Source organism: Pan paniscus, chromosome 1 (genome assembly GCF_029289425.2).
Source record: "Pan paniscus chromosome 1, NHGRI_mPanPan1-v2.0_pri, whole genome shotgun sequence".
NCBI lineage: Eukaryota > Metazoa > Chordata > Mammalia > Primates > Hominidae > Pan > Pan paniscus.
The window spans coordinates 224,876,736-224,903,142 of NC_073249.2; the positions used below are offsets into that span (position 1 = coordinate 224,876,736).

Consider the following 26,407-nt stretch of genomic DNA (forward strand, 5'->3'; position numbering starts at 1 on the left):
CTGCTCCACACCCCAGGGCCCCAGGCAGGGTGCAGGGGCTCGATCCTCTGGGTTGAAGTCAATGATATCTTGGGTCCCACTCATGAAGGGTCTGCCAGGCCCACAGAGGAGGAACCCCATGTGCCCAACCTGGGGATGAGAGCAGGAACGGGTGGGGACGTCGGCTCACTGGGGGCTGGGGTCTGAGGAGCAGCGGAGGGCAGGCGCGAGGAGGCCTCCTTCGGAATTTCCATTTGGGGGATGGGGGTTGACAATCCAAGGAGTTAGCATTGGGGCAGCATTTGGGCTGAACGGAAGGGCCCTGGACACCTGGCCATGGACACAGCCGCATCCCTGTCCATGCTGCACAGTTACATGGCCCCGTTACGGTGTGGTGACAGCTGGAGGCCAGACTCTCTGAATTCTCACAGCCGGGCCAGGCTCCCTGGCCCTTGTCATCTCTGGGCACCAACACTGCTGGGCAGAGCAAAACTGGGAGGGCGAGGCTCGCTGGGGCCTGGGGCCACGCTAAGTGTCGGGGCCGTGTTTTGGGGCGCACCAGCCCAGGAAATAAGTGCCGCCTTTGTCAGGGGCTGTAAGAACAGGGCCTCCTGAAAACGCCAAGTGCTGGGGCCTGGGGGGCTGAATGCTCAGGAGAAACTGGGCTTGCCATCATTTTCAGGGGGACAAAAATATATGACTTAAAACGTGCAACCAGGACTCTTGGGAAAGGTGGAAGGAAAGAGTGCCAAGAGAAGACAGGACGGTTAGGAAGACAGCCGAAACGGCGGGATGGGACTGGGGGATCCGGAGACCAACGGTAAGGGCGGCCCTCATCGGTTCTGCTCCTGCTGAAAAGACACGCTGAGGGCTCCATCCGTCCGAATGTCCCACTTCAGAGAGATGGGGCCATATTGCAAAAAAAAAAAGCACACACCTTACTCTTTCACAGAAGAAACCATATAATTTGGGTTTACAGAAATGGGGTGTTTATGTCTGAGGTTGAATTTTTACAAGAATCCCATCTAGATCAAGGGAAACTGGAAATTCCTACGGGGTACCTGGTGGGTCTGACCCAGGGGATGTTGTGGAAACGCGTGAGAAGGCCTGAGCGGTTGTGTTTGCAGATCCTGGATCCTTCCCGACACGCCGGCTGGCTCTTCTGCAGGCAGCTCCCCCGCTGCCCCGGGGGGGCCACCCCATGGCCCCAGCGCACGCACAGGTGGGTCCTGTCTTGTCTCGTTGTGCAGATCTGGGCACAGTGGGAGGAATCCCTTTCACTGTGATCCATCGGGTTGAGCCTCCTGCAGGAACCTCCCCATGGCAAGTCTTCAGTGCAAGCCTGGACCGCCCGGCACCCACAGAGACGATTGTCTTTTGTCCTGGAGCAGCCAGGACACCTCCCGTCACCGCTGGGGACAGCCTGAGGAGATGTCCACGCGTGACACAAAGCCTGAGGAGATGTCCACACGTGACACAAACCCACACTAAGGCGGCTTGCACCACTCCTGTTTGTATTTACGCTCTTTTTTTTTTAAGGGCAACTTGGGCATTTTTTTCCTCTTCTTGTTGGGACACTATCATCATTTTTTCTTCCAAACAATACAAGAAATAAATAGAACACTTGTCTTAAATGCAAATGTAACTGAAACGCAAATTTAACAAAAACATATGATTGTCTGGTAAACGGCAGCAGGGACAGCAGGATTCATGGGGGGGACGGGGGTATTTGGCACATAAAAAATCGCCCCACTCCCACACGACACACAACCTTATCACACGGTTTTGGTCCTTCACCAGATACTTATATTAACATTATTTCTTCACAATAAGAATGTCTAATGCCAAAAATACTGTTAAGGAGGAAATAAAATAAGAAAAGAAATGAATTAGAAAAAATTACAAGTTATATACAGATTAAGGTAAATTCCATCAGGGAAAAAAATTATTATTTGAAATTGGCCCCTATGGGAATAATTTAAAGCCCATCCGAGTGGGGAAGAAGTTGCGTCCCAAGAGAGGGAGGCGGCTGGGCCCCGGGGGCTGTGCTGTCTCTGCTCCTTGCGGCAGGTTCCCCCGACGCCCTTCTGTTCTCAAGCTGTGTCTCGCCAAGAACCCGCAGGAAGAGCGACGTGGCGACCGTGTTGTCCATCCGGAGTCTCAGGCACAGGTGCGGCTTGTTGGCCCGGAGCGATCCGCTGGGATTGCTCCCCAGGGCAGCCACGTGGAGGACACCGGAGCCGCCGGGGTCAGGTGGGAGGTGGGAGACCCAGGACGTGGCCAAGGCCCTGCCTTCAGAAGATGGCGCTGGGTTCCCGCGTGGGGTGGCCGAGGCAGGGACAGAGGAGGGAAGGAAGATGGGTGCCCGGCCACATCTCTGCATGGCAGACCCAAGCCATGGGCCCTCGACTTCCCCATATAATTGAGGGATCTTGGGTGGGGACCTGTGGATTCCTCTGAAGGCCACGTGGCGGCCCTGACACCAATTCCATGTCACACAAGGGCAGGCACACTTCCCATCCCAGCCTCAGGCAGGCCTGCAGCCCAGGGCGCCCTGCCTAAGACTTCTTCGGCCGTCTGCATGGTTCACGGGTATGGCCCCGCGCCTCTTGTTCTGCCTCGGGGCACCCAGCGTCACCTTGGCTTATACAAATAGGGACAGAGATAGAAAATTTCTCCATTATCTACAGTATAAAGAACACACCCAGGCACAGTGCGGGTTCCCAGGCAGACTCAGGTTTGCAAATGAGCTCAAATTTCAAAGCAATGCAAAATTACTTTTAAAAAACAATTTGCAAGTCATTTTTTGATTTTTAAAAAATACTGTCTATTTTTAAAACCACATGCTTAAATAGACTCTGTAGTCAATACGGTTACCAAAAGGGTTATTCTTGTCATTTCATTATAAAAATCATTTGAGTGATCTCTCTTGAGCACACCCGTCTATCCATTCCCTTCCGCGACCCCAGCACCCGGCAGTGGCCACCAGCTTCTGTCTCAGCAGAGCGTCCACCTGCCCACTGGCTGATTCTGCGAGGCAGCTCCGTTGGCTGTCTTTGGACGGCCACCTGCATGGCCGTCACTGAACAGTGTTCTGAAGACCAATCCTTGGAGATGGTGAGACTCTACGACTGCTTTAGGGACTTTCAGGATCTGAGTTTCCATTGGAAAAGTCGGAATGAACCATGGTGGGTGGGGAGGATGCTGAGGAGTGGCCACACGCAGGGACAGGGTTCTCCGGGGCCCCGCCCGCCTCCGTCCTCCGTGGCTGGTGCCCTGGCTCTGGCCACCGGCCCCCGGCTGCCCAGCCCGTCAGAGGTGGTTGATGGGGTGAAATGCTCCAGACTCCGACGTGGCTCCGGTGACCTTCAACCAAGCGTCCAGAGAACCCTGGGAGGGGGTGTGGAGAGGAGTGTCTTCGGAAAGGGACAGCATCATTGCATACGCCTGGCGGGGAGGGGATGACACACACACAGGACAGGCAGGTGAGCGCGTGGGCAGGGCGGGCCATCCCAGACAGGCAGCAGATGGGCAGGGCGGGCCATCCTGGACAGGCAGGTGAGCGTGTGGGCAGGACAGGCCATCCCCGGCCAGCAGGGCCAAGCCTCGTCCGTTCCCAGCCTCCCGTGGCCCTGGCCTGGCTCAACCTTGCCCTGGGCCACAGGGGGCAGAAGGAACAAAAGGGGCTAAGAGACCCGGATTCTCCCCGCAGCCTGGAAGAGGAAGACGTGAGCAGGCGTGACAGCGGGAGGGACGAGGGCCGCCCCCTGCTCCGAGTGATGCCAGGACATTGGGGTGCTGGTGCGGGGCCTCCTGAGCACACCAGCTCCCTTGGCTGCTTTGGGGTGCTCCCCCTCGAAGCCTCCTCTCCTTCCCACCCCTTCCCCCCCGTTTCCTCCACCTGGTGATCAGCAGAAACTACAGACACGTGTCTGGTCTGGGAGGGCCCTGGGAACTAGGGCTCAACAAGAGCCACCCCTGCCAGGGGATGTCTGTTTTGGTGACCGTGGGGACACCAAAGAGCTGCCTCTGGGACAGGGATGTGCAGCGTTTCTGGGCCGATGGGATTCTTAGGAAGTACAGATGTGTTTCCAGGCGTTAGTTCATGGGACATCCTTCTGCCCCCAGCACAGGGCAGGTGGGGATGGGACCTGGGGAGCGTCGTGTGTGGGTTAAGGGCAGGGAAGGTGGGGAAGCCCAGCACTGTCCTACCCGAGTTAACACTCCAGACAGAATTAGTAAAAAGACAAAGACAGACACGCAGACGGCTTTTGCTGAGACCTGGGGTGGGCCTGTTCCCTCTGGGAGGGCTGTAGAGTGCTGAATGAGACCCTGAGTCCCTACAGACTGGAGAGAAATGCGGGAGCAGGGCCCTGGGGCCACCTACCCTGAGGAGAGAAGCCGAGAAGCGCCTGGGGCCAAAACCCTGGCACCCTCGCTGACCTCATTGCTCCAGCTGGGAAGCAGAGACTGCCCGGCTGGACAGCTCTTCCCCTGGGAAAAGCCCAGGCTGCAGGCCACTGGGGCCCAGATCAGAGAGGGAGGGAGACGAAGGCGGCTGGGCGGGCCAGAAACCTGCTCACAGACCTTTCCCACTGAGGACCACAGGAAGGTGAGCTGCCCGTGTCCATGAGTGAGCTCCCTCGTGAGGGTCCTGCCAGGGTCATCGGCTCTCAGCCCCTCCCTGCTGCGCCCCAGCTTGCGGGAGGGCGGTGGTCGCTGGGGCCTCTCTGGAGGATGCAGCGTGGGGGCGTTTGCGTGACCAGCGCTTCCTCAGGCCTAGGAGGGCCACGGCGGGAGAGGAGTGCTGGCTGTCCTCTGGCTGAGGAGGCCAGGTGGGGTGGGGGAGGGGCTCTGGCGGGTACCTACCTGGTTCTTAGCCTGCCTGCACAGTGTATGTTTTAAAGCCTCAGAATCTAAGGTGGAATTAAGCACATCTTTAACTTCAAATGCTTCCTCAGCTGCTCTGCGGAGGTCCAGCCCCTTCCCAAAAGTCGGCATCGGCTCCAAAGCTAACAGACCGCCTTCGTGGTCCTCAGCACACCTGCACCAATGACCGGGGAGAGGGAGGGCCTGCTGTTAGCAGCCTGGCCTTGGCCGCCTCTCTGATGCTGCAAGCCCAGCTCCGGGCCTGCATGCACGCCGCTGCATCTCTGCCAGCCACATGCACAGGGAGACAGACACACGGACACACAGACGCCTGGACGGGAAGGCACACGGATGCAGGAGAGTGACGGACAGAGGTCAGGGAGGGGGTGAGTGCGTGCACACGCATCAGGCAGCAGGCAGGGGGCTCAGGTCTTGCGAGTGGAGGGTGGAGAAGAAGGCTTCAATTCTCTAAGACCCCAGGCAGCTCAGAGAGGCCCGGGGCTCCCTCTCCCAGGACTCAGGGGCAGCATCCAGGCTGGAGAGGAAATGCCACCTCCGAAGGACCTCCCCAGGGGCATCTGGGAATGCTGGCAGTGTCGCCCAGGCCCGATATTGGTGGCGAACACTGAGGACATGGGGAAGTGGCTCTGGTCGGCACAGAATGGTGGGTGCTTGGCTCCTGTGTGCCCACGGCCCTCTAGTGGCTGCACGCGCTGTCCCAGGCTGACAGGCAGCTCTGCTGCAGGGCCGGGGGCCTCCATGTCTGCTCAGTGCAGGGAAATGCCTTCCCCTCCACACTCTGCTTCCAGCCTCCAGGGCCCCTGGGGGTGGGTGGGGGGCTAAGGGCCCCTGACCCCGTTGCCCCTGGCCCAGCCTTGCCCTGGCCTGTGTGTGGAGGCCCTGAGGTGGCTGTGCTGGAGTAGGGGCTGAGCCAGGGATGGGCTCACGAGTGGCTGAAGAGGGAGGTCCCCCTCGTGATGGACGCCCACGTTCCCTCCCTGCCCCATCCTGGAGCACACGGCTGCCCCCACCTTCGGGTGTGGTCAAAGCCCACGGCCAGGGAGGCGGCTGGCTCCTCATCCTCCTCATCCTCGTAGGCGGCCTGGGACTCGGGTGCGGGGGACACGGTGTCATCCTGCGACTTCCCGGCCAGGCTGTCCTCATCATCCTCCTCCAGGTCATCGTCATCCTCGTCCCCCACGTCCTCCTGCTTCTCACTGGCTAGGCCTGGACACTGGGCACTGCCGTCCACGATCTGCATGTCCGCCCTGAAATGATGCAGGAGGAGATTGACCGAGTTTGGGTGTCTCTGTCCTTCCCATGGACCCCCAAAGGCTGGTGACTCGGCTCTGCCCCCACTGCCTCCCCCGACAACACTCAGCCCCCTTCCTGAGGGAGCTCCCGCGGGTCCCTGGGCCCAGCCACTGACTCTGCAGAGTGAGAGGCACGGAGGCCTGGGGGCGATCCCGGGAGAGGAGGGCAAGTGCTCGGGGCGGTGGGGGCAGGGCAAGGCCCAGCAGCAAGCTGCTATGGCCGGGAGGACACCAGGGCCGGGGCAGTGTTGGGGTGGAAGCAGTGGGCAGTCCTGTGGGGAAGCTGGACCTGCACTGGCACGCGGGTTGGGCGGTGCACGAGGGGCACCCTCAGGGCAGACTTCGGGGGGAAGGAATTCAGGCTGACAACTCGAGGACGTGGGCACTGGCCCGAGAGCCGGGAGCCCTGGAGGGCTCTCTGGGATCTGGAGAGTGAGGGCCCAAAGCCTGCTGTGAGCAGTCTGAATGCACCAGGACAAGCTTGCTTGGGAGCCTGTGGGGGACTCTTCTGCAGCCCAGGGCTCTGCTGACTTCCCTCAGGGTTACTGCAGCCCGGCAGGACCCCTCCACTCCGGTTCCTCAGTATTAAATAAAAAAGAACAAAGCGTGCATGGGCGTGGCTGGGCATTCTCATTTCTTTCAGGAAGAGCCACTAGAGTTTGGCTCATCTTCATGTTCACGACCAAGAGCTGTGTCTTGGGTGGGCTGGGCCCCAGGGGAGCTGAGGGCCCCCGGGCACATGCTGGACATGCTGGTAGAGGGGCCCAAGCAAAGGGCAGGGCACGCAGTTTCTGGACTGCCCATGCCCAGAGCCCCAGGGCCACTCTTCCTTGTCCTCACTCCGCCGGGGGGCACTGCCTCCCGCTGCCCTGGGAGGTACCCACGGTGTGGGTGAGATGCAGGGTCCTGCTCTTGGCATCCAAGCAAGAAAGTGACAGCGTCTCACGGCGACCGACCTCCGTGTCTCGGACTCGCCTGTGTGCACGGGAACTGGGCTTGGGGAGGCCACAATTTCCTGGCTCTCCACAGACAGTCTCTATCTCTTGTCTTTCTGCCTTCCAGGATGGACAGAACCTCACCAGGTTACAGGGCTTGAGGACAGTTCCTCGGTCCTGGTCGCCTGTGTTGGGGGCCAAGAGCGTCCTGTACACACACCCATCTCCTCAGCCACGGAGCTGCTGGGATCCGGGTCCTGGTTCTCACCCTGGTTGTTGGTGAGGTGCCCTCGGGTGGGGTTCTGTCTTTGGGGCCTGTGCCCTCTCGATGACACGAGGACATACCCCCCCTCCCTGTCCACTCTGAGGACGGGATGAGATGGCGCAGGGTGAGAGCCCAGGCTCATTACATGGGCATGTGCTGTGAGATGTCATCTGGTGGCCCCACGTGGGTTTGCATGGGCTTCCCACCAGCTGGGGGCAGGGACTTTGCCCTCTTTATGTCTGCTGCACACCCCCCATGCACAGAGTATTTGCTTTTTAGTGTTGGGGAGCGGAGCATCCGGCACGGACACAGAATAGGGCCCAGCGGCTGGTTTCGCTCCAACAGGGAGGACAGTCAGTTTCCCAGAGCTGCCCAAACCAAGCCCCACAGAATGGGGGCCTGAAGCAACAGCCGTGGACGCTTTCACAGCTCTGAGGCCAGAAGTCCAAGATCCAGGCGAGGGCAGGCCGGGTTCCTTCCGAGACTCTGGGGGAGAATCTGTCCCTGGTCTCTCTCCAGCTCCCGCTGCTGCCGGCCCTCTTTGGCCATCCTTGGCAAACCTTGGCACCCTTCGGCCCTCCTATATGACCCTTGGCCCTCCTTGGCCATCCTTGGTGACCTTTGTCCCTCTTAGGTGACCCTTGGCTGGGAGGTGCATCACCCTGACCTCTGTCTCCATTTTCCCTTGGCCTTCTCCCCTGCGTGATTTTCTCCAAGTGCCCCCTTTTTAAGAGGCCGTCAGTGCTGCTGGATTGGGGCCCACTCTACCCAGTGTGGCCTCTGCTTAATCCCTCCTTAAAGACCTTATCTCCTAAGAGAGTCCCATTCTGAGGTACCGGGGGCTGGGACTTCCACCTGGGAATGCTGAGGGACATGATTCAACTCAGGGGTTCACGGGGCTGCAGGACCAGGACTCCTGACAGAACTGGATCCTTCCTGACGGCAGAGGGCAGGAGCTGGTTCTGCAGGAGGCCCAGGGAACGTTCCCGCCACCCCAGGGACTGGCTGCCTATGTCCACCGTGCCCTGTTCTCATTTTCGACAGTGACGCAGGGGCTCTCAGGACCAGGCCAGCTGGACCCGGGGACCTTGCCTCAGCAGGACGGGTCTTCCGAGGGCCTGAGTCTGAGTCCGTCTGAGGCCGGCTGTGCCCGTATGTTCTGAGGTGTGGAGAGCCTCCCTCGTCCCCACCCCCAGGGCTGTGAGAAGCAGGGCACTGTGGGCCTTGCCATAGGCGAGGGGGAGGCCCGGCCACATCTCTTTCTCTTAGAGACAGCCCTCTGTCCTGGTGGGTCTCCTGCAGTGCGGCCGGGCTGCACCCTAGCTCGGGGTCCTGGTGGGTCTCCTGCAGTGCGGCCGGGCTGCACCCTAGCTCGGGGTCCTGGTGGGTCTCCTGCAGTGCGGCCGGGCTGCACCCTAGCTCGGGGTAGGGGGGCCTTGCTGTCCTCCAGGTGGTTCAGCCTCCGCACACGCTCCTGGTCCTGGGCCCACCCCGGCAAGGATGCCATTGATGAATCCTCACTTGTTCCTCGCCTGGCCTTACTCTGGGAGCTGCAGTTTAGGGGATTGTGCCTGGGGACGGGGCTGTGGGGCGTAGGTAAGGCCTGGCCTGTGGCGCTCATGGGTCTGACACGCAGCTGCAGGGAACACGAACAGCTCCCATGCGGCTGTCTCAGCGTGGCCAGGGCAGAGTTCCTTTCAGGCCATCGTTCCTGGAGCTCACTGGGGAATGCCGGGACAGCCTGGGGGCTGCAGAGTAGGTGGGGTTGCACTGGGGTGGAGGTGAGGCTTTTGGGACCACGGCCCAGAGCCACCTTCTCCCCCCGCCCCTTCCTCTGAGCCCGCTCTGGGCTCTGATGGATGAAGATGCTGAGGGCCCTACAGGTGAGCTCACCTTCCTAGGAGGGGCACAGATTTGGAACGTGGCTTTGCCAGAGCCAGTGTCCAACTGCCTCCTGTGTTTATTGCTTGGATGCCTCTTTCCCAGGTACCCCCACTCTCCTAGAAGCAATGACAGGAAGACGCAGCCCTGCCCTGGAGGAGGGGATGGGCTCTGAGGGAGCTGGGGTCTCAGGGGGATTCTTCTTCACCTACTGGAGGTGGTGGGGAGTGAGCTGGGCCCTGTGGGTACAGAGCCTTAGAGCACTCATGGCCAGTGCGGTAAAAGCTTGGGATCTGGCCCCAGGTTCTGGGCCTGAGCAAGACACCCCACTTCTGTGGGCCTTGTTTTCCCTTCTGCAGAATCAGGGGATCACCCCCTCAGGCCTCTTGGAGTTTGGAACACCTTCGGTTCTCTGCCAGCTGGCTGGTGTTAGCTTTCACAAAGGAAGCAGCCCTGCTGGGGTGTCTGAAGGCTCCCCCAGAGTAAGTGAGGCCCACGGAGCCCTGGTATCCCAGGTTGCACAGAGCATGCGCCGACATTCCTGGATCTGAATTCCACCATCGTTCTGCTGCTGTGTGTCTAGACGCACGTGCGCCCATGCGTGTACATGTCTCTACGTGTATGCACACGGCTGTCCGTCACGCATGTGTATGTGCACACACTGTCCATGTGCATGTACTTGCATGTGTGCATATGCGTGTGTGTAGATCTAGACAGACATGTTTATGCATGCACATGTTATGTACACATGTGTGTGCATGTGTGCACGTGCATGCCCGTATTTGGGCACCTGCATGCAAAGGGCAGGGCACACAGTTCCTGGACTGCCCATGCCCAGAACACAGCCCTGTCCCCAGGCACGTCCTGCCCTGTCCCCAGGCAGGATCCCCTAAACTGCAGCTCCCAGAGCAAGGCCAGGCGAGGAACAAGTGAGGATTCATCAATGGCATATGTATACACATGTATACAAACGTGCATCTCTGTGTGCATATGTGCATGTGAATGTGTACATGTACACGGGGCATACCTATGTGTGCATGTGTGTGCGTGCATGTGTACACATGTGTATGTGTGTACATGTGTGTATAAAGGTGCAGCATTTTGGTTTGGAAATCTTTAGTGCCTCAGATTAAATCAAAATGTCCTTGAGTGTCAGCGGCACAGCTGAACTTGTGCCCGGCTTGGTCACCTGGCTAGTGTTTTGCACAGACATATGTTAACAGTGAGGTCATAAGCCCAGGGGTGCTTACTCTCATGACTCTCCAGGTGGAGGAACTGAGGCAGACAGCGCAGCTTCCCCAGGTTCCCAGAGCCCAGGGGCCTCACCCTCTGTGGTGAGGCCCCCACTGCGCCTATCTGGATGTGTTAGGGGCTGGTGCTGGGGTGGAGGTGCATGTCCTCTGAGGGTGGCCACGCAGGGCTGTTGGCCAGGTCCAGACTTTCCCCAGCCCGAGCTAGTTTTCTTACCGTTTCTCTGTTCGCGTTGATGCTTGGTTCATCTCACTATTGGCAATAAAGTTTCTGATTTCCGAGAAATAAGAGTCTTCTTTCTCGTCTAAAAGTGCGTGGTTGTCCGACTCTGAGGTGGGAGAGGATGCGCTGGTCCCCAGGTGGTTCGTGAGGACCCCGGGGTGCTGGCTCACTGCGGAGGGGCGGGAGCGTCAGGGGGCAGCCTCTCGCTGAACCCCTCCCTCCATGGGGCAAACCAACCGTGAACGGGGCACACTTGGGGTGCTGTTAGGGAGGCAGGTTTCTTAGGGACACCGGAGAGCACGAGGTTCTCTTTAATGACCACGGTTTGAGGGGTGCCTGTTGGCTTCCTGAGGGGTAGTCTGTGGCCCTCTTCCCTGCCCGGCGCCCCCTCCCTTGCTGTTCCCCCTCCCCCTCTGTGGGGCCTGCCCGTGTGGGTGCTCTGGGGGCTGCCCCACCCCGCGTGGCCCACCTGGTGCGTTCTCGTGCTCGTGCTTCTTGAGGTGCCGGTCCAGGTTGGTCTGCTGCCCGAAGCAGCGGTTGCACAGGTGGCACTTGAAAGGCTTCTCCTTGTTGTGGATGTTCCGGACGTGCCGCTGGAGGTTCGAAGAGATGCTGAAGGAGCGGTCGCAGTACTTACACCTGGAAGAGGCACACGCGCTCCTCAGCGCCGGCCCCGGCTCTGCATGGCAGGCCGGGCCACAGAGGGTGGGGGGAAGGGAGCCCGCGCCCCTGCCCCGTGCCCCGTGCACAGCTTTGCCCCGCCGTGTCCCGGAGGTTGCTGGATCTCCCAGCTGGAGAGCCAAAGGCGTCCTGGGGAAGCTGTCCCTAGAAACAGCCCCGGCTTCAAGAAGCAGGGGTTCACGCCTATAATCACAGCACTTTGGGAGGCCAAGGCGGGTGGATCACGAGGTCAGGAGATCGAGACCATCCTGGCTGACATGGTGAAACCCCGTCTCTACTCAAAATACAAAAAAATCAGCCAGTCGTGGTGGCGGGCGCCTGTAGTCCCAGCTACTCTGGAGGCTGAGGCAGGAGAATGGCGTGAACCCGGGAGGCGGAGCTTGCAGTGAGCCGAGATCACGCCACCGCACTCCAGCCTGGGTGACAGAGCGAGACTCCGTCTCAAAAAAAAAAAAAAAAAAAGCAAGCAGGCGTTCACCCTCCTACTGTTCTGTGGGTGGTGGATCCCCCCGGAGTGTGCCCTGTGTCCCCTGGGCAGGCGGTGCGCCCGACCCTCCAGCGTCTCCTGCCCTCTGTTGTCTGGGTCTCCCTGGCCCCCAGGCCGCGGGGCCGGCAGGTCTGCAGCCGGAGGGTGACATGCTCCTTGCAGCCTCCAGAGGGCGGCCTTGCTCCATGGAAAGACACTCGGCAAGGCCCGTTTCCCAGCCGGAGGGGCTCCACAGACAGACCAGCTCCCTGTGACCTTCCTCCTCCACCCCTCGAGGTGGCCGGGGGCCCCTGGGCAGGCCCCGCCTCACTTGGAGCCTCAGTTTGCCAGTCCATTCATGGAGGGTTTGGGGGCTGCCCTGGATGTTGCTACCTGTTGGCTGCCTCCTCTATTAAGGACACAAAGACCACACTGGCCCCTTTGGGCACTGCCGGCTCCCGGGCTCGGTTTATCTTTATCCCCCCAGGGTGGGCAGGGCTGCTGCCGGCCTGCACCATGCACGTGGGAAAGTTGGGATCAGACCCCCTTCCTCCACCTGGCCTCCACGGCATCAGGCAGAGCAGGACTCTAACACCCTGAGTTTATCAGAGCAAGGCCCCTTGCGGCTGGAAAGTCGTCATAATGAGCGATCGAGGAGGGCTGCGTGTGGAGGGTTCCCCTCAGTGTGGGGCCCTTGGGCTGGGAGTGACCTTCACAGCCACACGTGGTGACCCTGCAGGCAGGGAAAGGGAGGGTTGTTCTCTCCCATTTTTAGAGAGCAGGGCTGAGAGCTAGGGGGCCTGAGCAACACGTGCATTGAGCAGCAAGAAAATCATGCCTGAATCGAAGAGGGGGAGCTGGGGACGAGCTAAGGAGGAACCCCATGAGCTCTGTGCGCTGCCTCTGTGAAGACAGCCTCCTCCCTGGGGGGCCGGGACTGGCTTACTGAGAGGCACCCGGCTGGGCTGGGCGACGGTGAAGGGAACCCTGACTGCATGGTTTTCAGTTGCACGTGGGTGCTTGGCATGTGCGCGTGTGCCATGCCTGTGTGTGCACACTTGTGTGTGCTCTTGGTCATCAGAACGCCCGCAGCGGTGCTCATCTGATCCCACAGGCACACACGCACTTGAACATTCTGTTTATATGATCATGCGTTTTCATATTTTGAAAACAAAGCAAGCTCCATGATGTCCATGGCACAGCACACAGAAAGTCTACCCACTGCAGCAGGATCCTGGCCGGGGGGGCCTGGCAGCAGCTGGAGACCAGGCCAGGGCCTCTGTGGGAGCCTCTGTGGAGGCACCAGGATGGGGCAGGGTTTGTTCACCCGAAGGGGGTGTGGCCGTCCTAAGCACAGTGGCCTTCGTTCCCACAGAGGACAGGACTCCGAGAGGCCCCACCCCGCCCCGACCGGTGCCGGTGGCCCGCTCCAGTGCAGCATACGGGTCACATGCCCTTGTCACATGGATGGGGACGTGCCTGGCGACACTCGGGAGTCCTGGCCTCCCAGACCGGGAGGGGCTGTGTGGCTCGGCCTTCTCGGCACGGTGCTGCCCTGTACAGGAGGGGCCCGGGCTGGTGTTTGCTATCACAAAAGCCTGGCGAGGGAGTCTGACCTGCCATCAACACACCCGCAGGGGCCTCCCCAAGGCAGGAAGCTTCAGTCCCACACCTTCCGGGTGCTGCCGCCGGGCCCAGGAGCTCAGCATTCCCCACGTGCAGGGGCTGCGGCCGTGAGAAACTGTCCTTGGAATCTCCGAGCCTGCGAGTCTCCCCCAACTCCCCAGGCTGCCTGGTAAAACCTAGCAAGTCTGATAATGGGTCCCCTAGAGAACGGGAGGCAGTCCTGGGAGAAGGGCCCTCCTCTCCCACGCCTGGCCAAGGCATTTCCCCATCCCACTTCATCCAAGCAAACTTCCCTGGCGCTGCCCTAAGACTTCATCCACTCAATTCCCGAACCTTCCAACCTTTGCCGGAGGCCAGGCTCACTCTGGCCTCTTCAACAGTAGACAGGCAAAGAAGCATTGGTGATCGAAGTCCCTGAGCTCCCCGAAGTGACCCTCAGCCTTCTCTGCTCCTGACCCCAGGGGCCTGGCCTGCGGGCTTCTCTGGGAGCCCCTGCTCCTGCCCGGGTCAGCTGAGCTGCCTCCGGGCACCCGGGTCCCAGCGTCTCCTCCCACAGCCCAGTGACAGGCAGCGCCCTGGCTTGGACCGGCCATCCACAAAGCCTGCCCTGGGCGGCGCTGCAGTTTTGTTTTACTCTGCCTGTGAACTCACACAAGAATAAGGCCGAGGATGGAGCCCTTTCGGCAGCAGGGTTGGAGATGCTTGGGTGCCCCCCCTACCCGACGTGTCCCACACAATCTCCCAGAAAGGAGGGATTTTACACCCTCCAATGCATTTTCTCACATCCCCCACCCTGATACATCCTTAGACTGGAACGGTGGTGCCCGGCCCTGGGACCGCCATGCTTTTGAGGCTGACTGACTGCTGAGAAAGGACACACTGGACTCTGCATCTCCAGCCCGGATGCAAAGCACCTGCCAGTCTGAGCATTCAGGCTCTGCCCAGCCAGAGGCTTCCCACCCAGCTGGGGCCATGTGCCCCTCTGGCATGTTGAGGCAGCCCAATCTGTCTGCCTGCCTGATTGTCTGTCTGCCTGCCAGTCTGCCTGCTTGCCAGTCTGTCTATCTGCCTTCCTGCCTGTCCATCTGCTTGTCTGTCTGCCTGTCTGCCTGCCTGTCTGTCCATCTGTCTGTCCGCCTGCCTGTCTGTCTGCCTTCTTGCCTGTCTGCTCTGCCTGTCTGTCCATCTGTCTGTCTGCCTACCTATCTGCCTTCCTGCCTGTCTGCCCTGCCTGTCTGTCTGCCTGCCTGTCTGTCCATCTGTCTGTCCACCTGCCTGTCTGTCTATCTTCCTTCCTGCCTGTCCACCCTGCCTGTCTGCCTGTCTGTCCATCCATCTGTCCATCTACCTGTCTGTCTGTCTGCCTTCCTGCCTGTTTGCCTGTCTGCCTGTCTGTCTGCCTGCCTGTCTGTCTTCTTGTCTGTCCGCCTGCCTGTCTGTCCGCCTGCCTGCCTGTCTGTCTTCCTGCCTGTTTGCCTGCCTGTCTTCCTGTCTGTCTGTCTGCCTGTCTGTCCGCCTGCCTGTGTGTCTGCCTGTCTGTCTGCATGTGTGCTCAAACACGGCTCATTCAGTTCCTGGTTTCTTTGGAAATGCAGAGACTTTTGCAGAAACTCCACCTAATGGCTCTTGCATAAACCCTAGCAATTGTGGATCCGAGGTAAGAAATGGGATTGGAAAAGAAGCTTGTTCATAAAACTGGAGAGCAAGTCCCTTGTGTGAAGCTCTGGAGCCGGGGAGAGCCACGGACAGGGCTGTGCGTTCAATTTGGTTGCAGAGAGCCCTGAACGTGGCCCTCTCTTGCTTCTAATCTAAATAAATGGCCCAGACAGAGAAGTCCATTTGAAATTTAGGGGAGCCGTGAGCCCAGGGCTGCGAGGGAGCAGAGTTCTCCGAGCAGCTGGGGTCTGCGTTGTAAATAAGCTGACAAGCGGCCAGTGAAATTGATGGTCTCACTGCGTAAAATAACACGCCCGTGAGCTCCAAAAGGAAGGAGAGCGTGCAGGGTAGCCTGGCCCTGGTGCAATGCGGAGGGCCTTGAGAGGACCTTGCTGTGACCGTGCCTGCTGCACTCCCAGAGAAGCCATTGGCAGGGGAACAACAGAGTATGGGCAGGTCAGGGGGAAGTGGCCAGGGCCCCCGAGCCCCTGAGCACTGGGCAGCGGCATCCTTCCTAGGATCCAGTGGGGTCTCCTGCAGCCACTACAGGGGGATCTGCTTTTGGTGACTGTAAAAGTGAGGGAAGAGGAAGAAAGAAGAGATTTTGAAACCCAGCCGTAAAAATACAACTAAAAAAGAAAGGACATGCACGGGCCGTGTGCAGCCCCCGATGGAAGCACAACTGTGCCTCCCTTGCACGCTCCAGCTTCACACAGAAGGCAGGATGGAGCCTGGGGGGATGACGGAAGCACACGGCAGACCAGGGAGTCAGCAGCCCTGAGGCGGGAATCTCGGTCCCAGCAGGAGTCCCGGGCAGCCCTGCTCGCATCCAGGCTGTGACTCCAGGCTCCACTGGGCAGCCTCCCAGAGAGACCCCCAGGCCGGCTGTCAGGACGAAGACCAAGGAGCAGCCCCTCTCCCCACTCCCAGTTCAATTTTCATGCTTCTCCAACCCAAATCCCGCAAAGCCTATATGCTTAACTTTTATTTTTAAGAAATAAGACTGACATTAACTGAATCTCACCTTCCCGCTTCACTCAAAGACCTCTAGGCCAGAAGCTAGGGGCCAAGTTACCTCCAGGAAACGTATTTGGTGCACCAAAGGCTCTACGTTCCCTACCTCAGGGCTTTGAAACACATTCTGAACGATTTCAGGTCATCTGAGGCAAGGACTTAAATGGAAGAGGCTTCCAATGTCATCTGGTTTGATTATCCGATCACTCCAGGCAACCCATGAGAAGCCTGCTTCCTCCTGCTTGCGCGGGGCTGCGTCAGCCCGACCTCTCCAGGGCACACACATACGCACATGCGGCGGGCACACACGTGGGTGCTGGCACCGGAAAGGGGCTCACACTGGGGCGGGCATGGGGGGTTGAGCTCCTCTTGGCGGGCTTCTGGGGATGGCCGGCACTTTCCCTCCTCCAATTTAAAATCCTTCTGATTATCAAAGCCAGTCCAGAAACCACCAGTGGTATCAAAAGGAAAGCTACACGCTCCAAACCCCTCGGCACAGACCTGCCTTGAGCCAGATAAAGTCAGGATTTGCAACACAAACTTGCAAAGCAATTATTGTTACCAAAGTCGAAACTCACAGATTGGAGAGAGCAAAAGAAATCAATGATAATTAAATTCTTCTATAAACACCACCCCGACCCTCTAGGGGCTCTTAGCACACAACGCTGTCCAGAAGTCGGCTCTCATTACAGAAAAAACACACAGCTCATTTTCTGGGAGGGGACCAGACCAAATAAATCTTTCTGCTGCTAGCCTTTGTTAAGTTGTAAGTCACTATTTTTTGAAGGGTGGGTAAGGGGAGGGCCTGTGAATTGGGGAGGGCTGTGAGCGCTGAACAGATGACCCGTAAGTGGTATGAGCTGTCATTTACCCTGCGAGTTGGGACACAGCCCTGGGGCAGCCGGGGATGCTTGCTCTGTCTCAGAGTGGGGGTCAGTGACCACGACATGTACAGGTGCCTCAGCTGGTCTCCTTCCCCAGGGATGGAGACACAGACTGAGTCCCCAGTGCCTGCACTATCATGTGGCCCCTCTAGCTCTGTGTGGCTAGAGGACAGAAATCTTATGCTGTCAACTTAAGCTGTGTGAAACACTCTTTATCCCCAATGGCCTCTGTGAACAGACACACCCTGCATGTGTCACTAAACCAGCCTTGGCAGAAAACCAGCGTTTCCCCATTCGCCTCCCAGTTACCATTGTCTGGGGCTCTCGCTTAAAATGCCCACTCCCAGGCACTGACCCCGGTGATTCACGGGGCATCTCTGAGCCTCGGGCCCCTCATCTTTGAAATGGGATGACAAGCCTGTTGGGAGGCTGTTGTGAGCCCCAAATTCAATGCCTCCCCCATCCCGATGAGCTGTGTGACTGCTTCACTGCAGGTGCCAGCCGGCTCCTCAGATGAGAGGAGCACGGGGGGATCCTGGAAGCAGACGCACTGCTTCCCATCCAGGCTGTCCCCGGGACCCTGTGGAATCCCTCAGTGGGCTCCAAGTGGGGGGTGGGTCGCATTTGCACGGAGTCTTACTCTGCCTTTGGCCCACTCCCTGGCCCACCAGAAGTGGGGGTGTGGGGGCAGCTATGGCCGTCGTGAGATGAATGGAGTTGGGCTGGGTGTGGGGAAGCTGAGGTTTTCTCCCATGTGGACCCTCTGGGCCCTGGCTCTGGTCAGCCCTGCTCTGATGAGGATCCCCTGCCCCAGTGAACACCCTAGGGTGGGTGGAGAGCTGCTCCCTCACATCTTTGAGAGCCAGGCAGATGCCTTCCAGAAGGTTCCTGGGCACCTCCTGCCTCATCCTCAAACATCCTGCTGAGGCCAGGAGGGGAGGGCCAGAGTGACCAGAATTGAGCACCCGGCCCCGCCCACTGCCTGCTCACTCCAGCAGGGAGCCCTGGGAATGGCATACTTACTCCTAGGAGTGGGTCAGCGGTGCACGGAGGCAGGTGGCCCCGCCCCCACACCCGGCCCACGCGGCACCTACCTGTACGGCTGCTCCCCTGTGTGCGTCCTCAGGTGTCTGGTGAGATTGGCTGATCTGGGGAAGATCTTCCCACAGTACCTGGGGTGGAGGGAGGTGGGGAGGGTGAGGGAGGATTAGGGTGGGCTTACATGGCCATTTCCCAGAAATGGTTTCACGCTAATGCTCGGGGTCTCACACCTGATGAACAGGGGGACCCATCCCAGCGTCCCGGTTTCAGTCCCTTCCACGGCCCTGAAGCCCAGCCTCAGTTACAGAGCAGGCTGCCATGGGCCACAGCAGTAGACAGAGCAGCCCCTGCCCCCTGAAGCGTCTCGGCCCCTCAGTCTGGCGGTGAACAGGGCAGGCTCCAACAGACTTGGACGGGCCTGCACCAGCACAGGGTGGCCGGGAGGGTGTCATCCTGACACTGCAGAAATCGGCTGAGGCTGTAGCACTGGGCTTCCCATCCCTCCAAGCGCTGAGGTTAGTCACTGACCAGCACACCTCAGCCCCAGCCTTCCCAGATCAGGCTGGGCTGAGGTTGCATATTCTTGAGCTCCCAAGAGCACAGCATGGCGTGAGGCAGGGGAGGCCACCCAAGTCACTTATTTGCAAAGCATGACCTCAAGCAGATAACCAGCTGATTGCAGTGCTGTGCTTTCCTATGGCCGGGACTCTGAGTTTTTCCTGGAAGCACAGGTTCACAGCCACAGGTGTGGCACTCGAGCCCCGCCAGGGCTGTCCCAGCAGCACCACAGGGCCCCTCACCTGCACGTGTATCGCTCCTTGCCCTTCCTGAGGATGGGGTCGGAGAGCGTTGGGGGTGGGGACCGGAAGTTGAAGGGGTGGTGGGGGAGGGGCTGCAGGGAGCTGCCCGAGTCCGCCTTCATGGCTGCAAAGCTCTCCAGCTTCTCTGTCATGGTCTCTATGGCTGACATCTGTAGGCATAAGAGTGGGAGGTTATGGACTCAGCTGACTCTCACCTGTCTTCAGGGGCACGCACTGCTGGGGGTTCTGTACAATAGCATATCTTAGGGTGCTCAGGTGGGCACTGGAAGCAATGGTCTCCTAGTATTTTCTTGGACCCTGGGTTGGATTTTTTCACCTTTCTGTAGTCAGCCCTGCTCTTGTCCTTCCCTGAGTCCCAGTCCCTCGTTTGTAGTTTAAGGTCTTTCCTGCAGGAGCTGAAACTGATCTTTAGCAACCAGCCTCACTGCCCGGTTTGGGCGGGACCTGAGTGATACAGGTAGCTGATGTTTATGATTACCCCTTATCTGACCCAGGCCGGCAAAATGCCCAGCTGACTTGACTCCTGGCCAGCACTTCTGGTTGGCTAGTTTGGGTTAAATGCAGAATTACATCTAGTTTAACATTAAAAAGTTTATTTTTTAGTCTTGAAAAATTACAATAGCAACCTGAATCTCCGTTTAAAGCATAGATTGTGGGCCTGCAGAACCACTGCCACCAAGTGGCAGCATGCCATAATTGCAGGCAAAGTACTAAGGAATTCAACAGCCTCTTTAAGACTTAATCCCACAAAGGAAATATTCAAAATAACAATGTCACATGTCACATGACACAGGGCAATTTGATATGGGCAATAGGAGTTGCCTCTCTGCTCCCTGGAGATGCCCAGGGCTTGCTCAATTAGGAGAGTGGAAGCATGGGATTGGCGGGCAGAGCTCTGATCAGAATCCCAGACTGTCCTGGCCCCACTGAGGTCTCTGACAATAGCGACAGGAGAGGGGAAGGGCTGGGCTGATGGAACTGCTCAGTATCAGCCCTGCCTCTCCCAGCTCCCCTTCTCTTTGAAGATTTGGAGCTGACCTCAGTGGAGAAGGAGATGGGCCACCCTGTGATATCTGCTGTGTGCCAGGCCCTGTAGGGAGCTGCACAGGGGCTGAAAAGGAAGAGGGTTCATCATCCCCTGAGGGGTAGCAAAAGGCAAAACAGGGAACAAACCCCGGGCCTCGGCACCACACACCCAGCCTGCTGAAGGTGGGGCCAGTGCTCCCAGGGCCCAATGCCTGACCCACAGGGCCCTCCAGACACCTTTGCTAAACAGGTATTTTCATAGCCTGCCTCCCCTGGGAGCTCCCAGAGAAGGGGATGATGAGGGAGGGCAAGGGTGAGGCAGGAGCTGATACAGATGCAGAGGGAAGGGAGAGCTTGGGGTTCCCCAGGTGCTGGTGTCACTGGGAGGAACTGGCCAGGGTGCCGGTCCTTGGCACCCAGCCTCCACGGAATGGGTGTGGGGGTGAGGAGAAGGGCAGGTGGGGACCTGCCTCATCAAGGGGCCTCATATAGGGCTCGCTGCCTCTGGGCAATGCTCAGAGCCAGCTCCACAGAGGTGACCCGCCCATTTACAGCAAGACCCTGGCCCTGGCTGCCCACTAGCAAACAAAACTATCCCATCACGCGGCTGGGGTCTCTCAGAGTCCGAGTGCCGGGCATCTGGCACTCAGCTTTTTGGAGACCTGCTTGCCAGGGACTTATCCAGCTGCTGCTGGTAGGGAGCAGAGGGCTTTCTACAAATGCGTCCCAGAGACCACATGACCCAGTGGTGGGGACGTTTTGCTATTTGGGGAACAACACTGATTACGATAAAAATACCCAGAAAGAAATGAACGAGTAGAAACTCGTGTCCGTCCACAGTGGCCAAGGCCTCCCCTCTGGCCCCTTCCAGCCCCACCCAGGCTGTGGGGCTCAGGCTCCTCCCGCCCCTGCGAGGCAGGCATGCTCTCATCCTGATGAGAACGAGTGATGAGTGATGGGGAGATGGAAGCTGCCTTGCTCCCTGAGCCATCAACTGGGCCTCACCAGCCCCTCCGCAGCCTGGAGCAGCAGGGCTGAGGTCTTTGCACAGTCATGGCCTCTTGGGCTTTGTTGAGGTCTTTAGTAACTGGCGCCTTCTGCCCAAGTGACAGCCCAACCTTAGACCATTTGGTGACTTATTAGTCATGTCTCTCTTCCCGCCCCCCACCTCCTGGCTCCGGGCTGCAGGGACAGGCAGCGGGGGTGGCAGGCCCGTGGGGGCAGCGGGCAGGAGGGACAATGGAAACTGCCCCCCGCTGGGCTCCCTTCCTCGGGCCTGGGTGGGCCTCTCCCACCCGGCTTGCTCCGCCCGATCAGATATTCCCGGCCTCGCTCCCCGCACAAACAAACACAGGATGCGCCTGGCTGGCTCGTGGCTCTTTCCAGCCCATCCCGAGGAAAATCAGGGGAAGTTATTAACCAAACTCCACAGCCCCGGGGAAACAATGGGAGGCGCTAAGTTTAGCTGTGAACTCAGCCTGGGCGCAGGTTTCACAAACCAGGTGGGGGGCCCGTCCACGGCGGGGAAGGCCGAGAAAGAGAACAATGCCCCGGTCTGGTCTGCAGTCTGTCAGGGCCAGGCCCACTGTGCGACCCTCAGGACCCTCCAGGTGCAGCCCACGGCGCTGCGGAAGGGGCCAGGCTCCCAGCAATGAGACCAAGTCAGTAGGGGACAGGAGGTCGGGAAGACTCTGCCCTGGCCATGCTGCCCACCCGCTATTTTGCTCCCAGGATGTGGCCTCAGGGGCAGGCAGGAGCACCTCCAGGCCTGGCAGGGTCTGCACCCGCCTGTCTGGACTGGGGGGCTTTCTGGGTCTCTTTCCAGACCCCCTGCCCACCACCTCCCTGGGGCCTGGCTCCATGCCCCTCTCTGCATGCTCAGGTCCCTCCTCTCTTCCGGTCCATTTGAACATACGCAGGTCCTGTGCACCCCAGAGAGAGCGCCCACGCTGGGTCCTGGGCTGCCACCTGAGGCTGCTCCCCTCACTCACAATCCCTGCCCTCGCTCCTCCAGGCTCTGCCCACGACTCCAGTGAAGCTCCTTCTCTCTCCTGGAGCCCAGAGCCAGGGGTCAGAGAGGTCCCTGGGGTGGCCCTGTGAGGATCACTCTCGGTCCTCAACCTCTCCAGCCTACAGTGACCTGAGGGGCCACAGGGAGAGAATCCTCCACTGCCTTTGAGGGCGTCTGTGCGTGGTATGGCCTGGACGGGGACTTAGGCTCCAGCCTGGCCACTGAGCCTCGGCAGCCGGGCGGTGGGGCCACTGGCGTGTGGGTTACAGGGCGCCCTGACCTGCACTGAGGACGTACCTGGGGGTGGAAGAGCAGCGGGGACGGCCGCAGGTACTTCTCCTTCAGGGCTCCCACGGGGTCCGTGACCTTCCGCTTTTCTACCCTGCTGGACAACAGCACAGAGGGTTACGTACCCCACCGAGCCGCCCACCCCGCCGAGCCACCCGCTCCACAGAGCCGCCCACCCCGCCTGACCATATACCTGGCCAGTCACAAGGCCATGGTGTGGGCCTCGCCGTGGCTGCCCCAACGCTCACCAGACTCCTCTGTGGGCCTTGGGGATGTCGGGAGCCCAGCCCACCTGCACCCCTAGACGGACCCTCCCTGTCACCACCTGCCCCTGAACACTCTCCCTCAGTGGTTCCCTCACACCTCCCATGCCTCCAAGGTCCCCTCGAGGGCCTTCAAAGACCCCTGGCTGCCAGCACCCCTGCAGGTCATGGGTGCTAAGTGCAGGCGGTTGGAGTCTTCTCTGAAGGCCCCGTGCACCCCGGCTTAACTGGCCGGTCAGCCCTGCATGAGTGGGGACCACTCTGAAGGGGGTCCCTGGACCTGCTCACAGCACAGCGTGGCTCACACCAGAGGCTCAAGGCCTCCTCCGCTCCTTCTCTGACCCGGCCCCTGGCACGGGGTGTGCTGCCCGTGTGTGCTGATGAACGTGAGTGGCCAGCAGGTTTCTGTCCTGGGGAGGTCACCAGGGGCTTCCTGCAGCACCCAGACAGGGCCCTGTCTAAACACCCTCCAGGGCTGCTGGAGAGTACAGTTCCAGAACCTTCCCCAGATGCCGGTGACAAGCCTGCTCACTGAATCACAATGCAAATCTCCTGTGGTAAACAGAGGCCGTGGGCAGGGCTATCCACTGACCCTCCTTTGGCCTGGTGGCTCTTGAAGGCGGCCTGCTCTTCTCTGTCTGCCTGGGTCCCCATAGTGAGGGTAAGATTTGGGAGCCTCTTTCCCATCACTGAGAGCGCTTTGGTAAACCTGCCACCCCATTGCAAGACACAGCACCCCCAGCATGTCTATGACTGGCCGCTTTTGCTTTATTAGGACAGGACTTGCTCAGGGTCTCCTGCCTGTCTCCTTGCATGGCGAAGCGGGGAGCACAGGGACAGGTGCTGGTGGGGGTAGGACCCCCTCCCCAAGCCTAGCCCTGCTCTTCCAACCCACCTGCATTCTAGGGAGGGGCAAACCTGTCCAGAAATTAGGGAGTGGCATTAAACTCGCCTCTCCCCAAGAGAGGCATCAGAGACACAGGGCACTGGTGCCTAGAAAACCCTCCAATGCTTGCTTCATCACTCGCCTCCTCCTCCCCTCCAAGGACCACTGGCTCCTTCTCTGATTCCCCCGGGGCCCCCAGAAAGACACCCCCTCCCCATTCCCCCTGCCGCTGTGGCTCCAGGGGCAGGAGCGCACCAGGAGGGACAGGAAGCACTCAGCCCAGGCCCCTCTGACTTCTGCAGGTAGGGGCTGGGGAGAGCTAGACCAGAGATGACAGCTGGAGAGAGGGGTGGGGAAGGGTGGGGGTTGGGGTGGGGGGTGGGGGTTACTGGGGATAGGAGGCGCTCGAGGCCAACAGTGTGATGTCTGAGTGGTCATCGGAGCAAGCAAACTGCACGTGTCCGGGAGCACCCGTCCTGGCCTCCCAAACACGGCCCGGGCCAGGCACCTAGCTTAGGAGCAGCCAAGCCAGGCATCCCTCCTGAGGGGTGCAGATCCCCCCAAGAACAGGGGCATCTTCCTGAAGTCAGCAAAGGCCGGGGGACGACCTTGGAGGAGCTTGAAAGAGACACCACCATGCACTGAGCCCGCCCAGCACCGCCGCGGCCCCGCCCCAGGGAGAGCCAGTGAGGCTGGGGCGCTGAATACCTGTAGATGGGGTCCATGAAGAAGGGCGAGGGCTTGGCGTAGTGGAGCGGGGGCTGCTGGGGCATCCGCGCCGGGCACACCTGGGGCAGCCCCTCGCCGGCGCCCAGCTTGCGTTCCCCGTAGACGTGGTTCTTGCGGGGCTCCCGCCCGCCGCCGTTTTGGCTGGCGCGGGCCCGGCTGCCGATGCTCAGGTCCAGCGGCTGCTCCTCGCCGGATGCGGGGGCCGAGGGGCCCTTGGGCATGGGCAGGATGGGCTTCACGTCTTTGGGCTTGGTGGTGAGATCAAAGGGGCACTCGGCACTGGGGCCGCCCACCTTGAGGGCGTCCCGGGGTGACTTTGGCTCGGCCTTGACCAGCAAGTTGTGGGCGAGGGCTCGGTCCGTGAAGGGGTAGAGGGAGTGGGGGAAGTTGGGCAGGAACTGGAAGGGGAACGCCGAGTGGTAGGGGAGCGAGCCCAGCTTCTTCTCCTGCATCCCCATGAAGCCGGGGCCAAAGTACTTCTCGGCAATGGATGCGATGGCCTTGATGGAGTCCCCGGCGGCGCCCGTTGCAGTCAGCAGCTGCTCGTCGGGTGGCGGGAAGAATGAGTGCTGGGAATAGAAGACGGGCACCTCGGCCATGCTGTTCGGGGCCCCTGGGGGCGCCAAGCCGCCCCCAAACTTGGGCTGGCCCTCGGCGGACTTGCCCTTGCCCTTGTCCTTGTCAGGGTCGCTGTCCACGTCGCTGTCCAGGTCCGAGCCCGTCCCCGTGGTCGTGTCCAGGTCGGTCCCCGTGGTGGTGTTGACGTCCTCAAAGTCACTGCCGTCCGACATGTCGCTGCTCCTGGTCTTCAGCTTCTCCACACAGGAGTCCTCCAGGTGGCTCTCGAACTTCTCCTCGGGCCCCGCAGCTGCCGTCGTGCCCTGGCTGCTGTTGCTGACGGCGGAGACCAGGGGCAGGGCTGGGTTCCCCAGGGGACTGGGGAGCTTGGCGTCCTGGGTGTGGTTCAGGGGGCTCTTGAGCAGCGGTGTGGGAGGTAGCAGAGGCGGCCGGGGGTACAAGGATGGAGGGAAGATGCCCGGGAAGCCGGGGGTGAGTGCGGGGAACGTGGGAGGCGCCGTGGAGAAGGGCAGGCTCCCCGGGTGCGGCCTGGAGGGGAAGTACTCGTTGAAGCCCAGGCTGGCGTGATTGAGGCCGGGGGAGGGTTTTGCCTTGTCCATCATGGGGCTGGGGGTCAAGGGCAGGCCCGGGGCAAAGATGCCGCCCGGCGTGTAATGGTTCTTGCCCTCGCAGAAGCGCCGGTGCTTGTTGAGGGAGGAGGTGGTGCTGAACATCTGGCCGCAGTCCTTGCACTTGATCTGCGTGCGGCAGTCGGCGTGCATCCGCTTGTGCCGGCACAGGTTCGAGAACTGCGTGTAGGACTTGTGGCAGACCTCACCTAAAACACCAGCAGAAGCCAAGACAAACCCGCATGAAATGACCGGGAAACCCTGCTGAAAACGCCACATGAAATTACCGGGAAAGCCAGCCGCCGGAGGGGCGAGGCTGGGGCTGGAAGCAGTCTGTCTGGGTGCATGTGCGTGGGCATGGGTGTATATGTGTGTACTGTGCGTGCATGCGTGTGTGCGTACACACAAATACACAGGCAGGTGCATGTGTGTCTGTGCGCGCAAGTGTCCGTGTGTGTGTGGGGGCAGGCGTGTGTGTATTCTGCAAGCGTGCGTGTGTGAGTGTGCACACGTGTGCACACATGAGCATGTGGAAACATATGTGTGTGTGCATGCGCCCCCCCCAAGGCTGGCCTCCAGTGACCAGCACAGATCCGGGGGCCGGTTGGTACAGCTCCTGCTGTGCCTCCACCTTCTTTGCTGGAGAATGGGCTTGCCACCGCTGTTGCCACCCTCCTACCCCACGGTGTTGCTAGTTTAGGAGCCAAGATTTTCAGAAGTCCCTGGGGAAGGTGAACCTGCTCTCCAGGGCGGGGCACGGGGAAAGCGAATGCATGTGATGGTGTCTGCCACTCCATCAGTGGATTCAGGGCAAGCTGGCTCAGGGCCCGCCCTGCCTTCGTCTTCACTTCTGCAGCTGTTCTAGCAGGGGTGGGGGCAGGACGCTGACCATGCAGACTGTGCCTCCTGCTCTCTGGAAGTTCACAGTGTTCCTACTGTCCTCCCACCTCCCCTCTCCGCACCAGATCCTGCTGCCTGCACCCCGGAGAAGGCAGCCTCTGGGTTGACACAGACAGTTCCTGAGGTTCTCAGGAGGCCCCAACTCGGGGATCCCGGGCTTTGGGGCTCCTGGCAGTACTCAACCACCCTTTGGAGGTGGCTGGAGGTGGACAT

General features: G+C 60.0%; 1 protein-coding gene across 1 annotated transcript in view; it reads right to left on the bottom strand.

The window, feature by feature from the left end:
* Positions 1-923: 923 nt before the first annotated feature.
* PRDM16 (PR/SET domain 16) overlaps positions 924-26,407 on the bottom strand; it is a 372,677-nt gene continuing 347,193 nt past the window's right edge. Inside the window, exons 9-17 of the mRNA XM_063602269.1 lie at positions 24,087-25,503; positions 22,239-22,323; positions 18,884-19,053; positions 18,137-18,214; positions 11,185-11,354; positions 10,710-10,884; positions 5,880-6,116; positions 4,849-5,023; positions 924-3,426 (exon numbers count right to left, since the gene is read on the bottom strand). Of these exons, the coding sequence (XP_063458339.1) occupies positions 3,292-3,426; positions 4,849-5,023; positions 5,880-6,116; positions 10,710-10,884; positions 11,185-11,354; positions 18,137-18,214; positions 18,884-19,053; positions 22,239-22,323; positions 24,087-25,503 (2,642 nt within the window). The 3' untranslated portion in view covers positions 924-3,291. The remainder of the gene's footprint in view (positions 3,427-4,848; positions 5,024-5,879; positions 6,117-10,709; positions 10,885-11,184; positions 11,355-18,136; positions 18,215-18,883; positions 19,054-22,238; positions 22,324-24,086; positions 25,504-26,407) is intronic.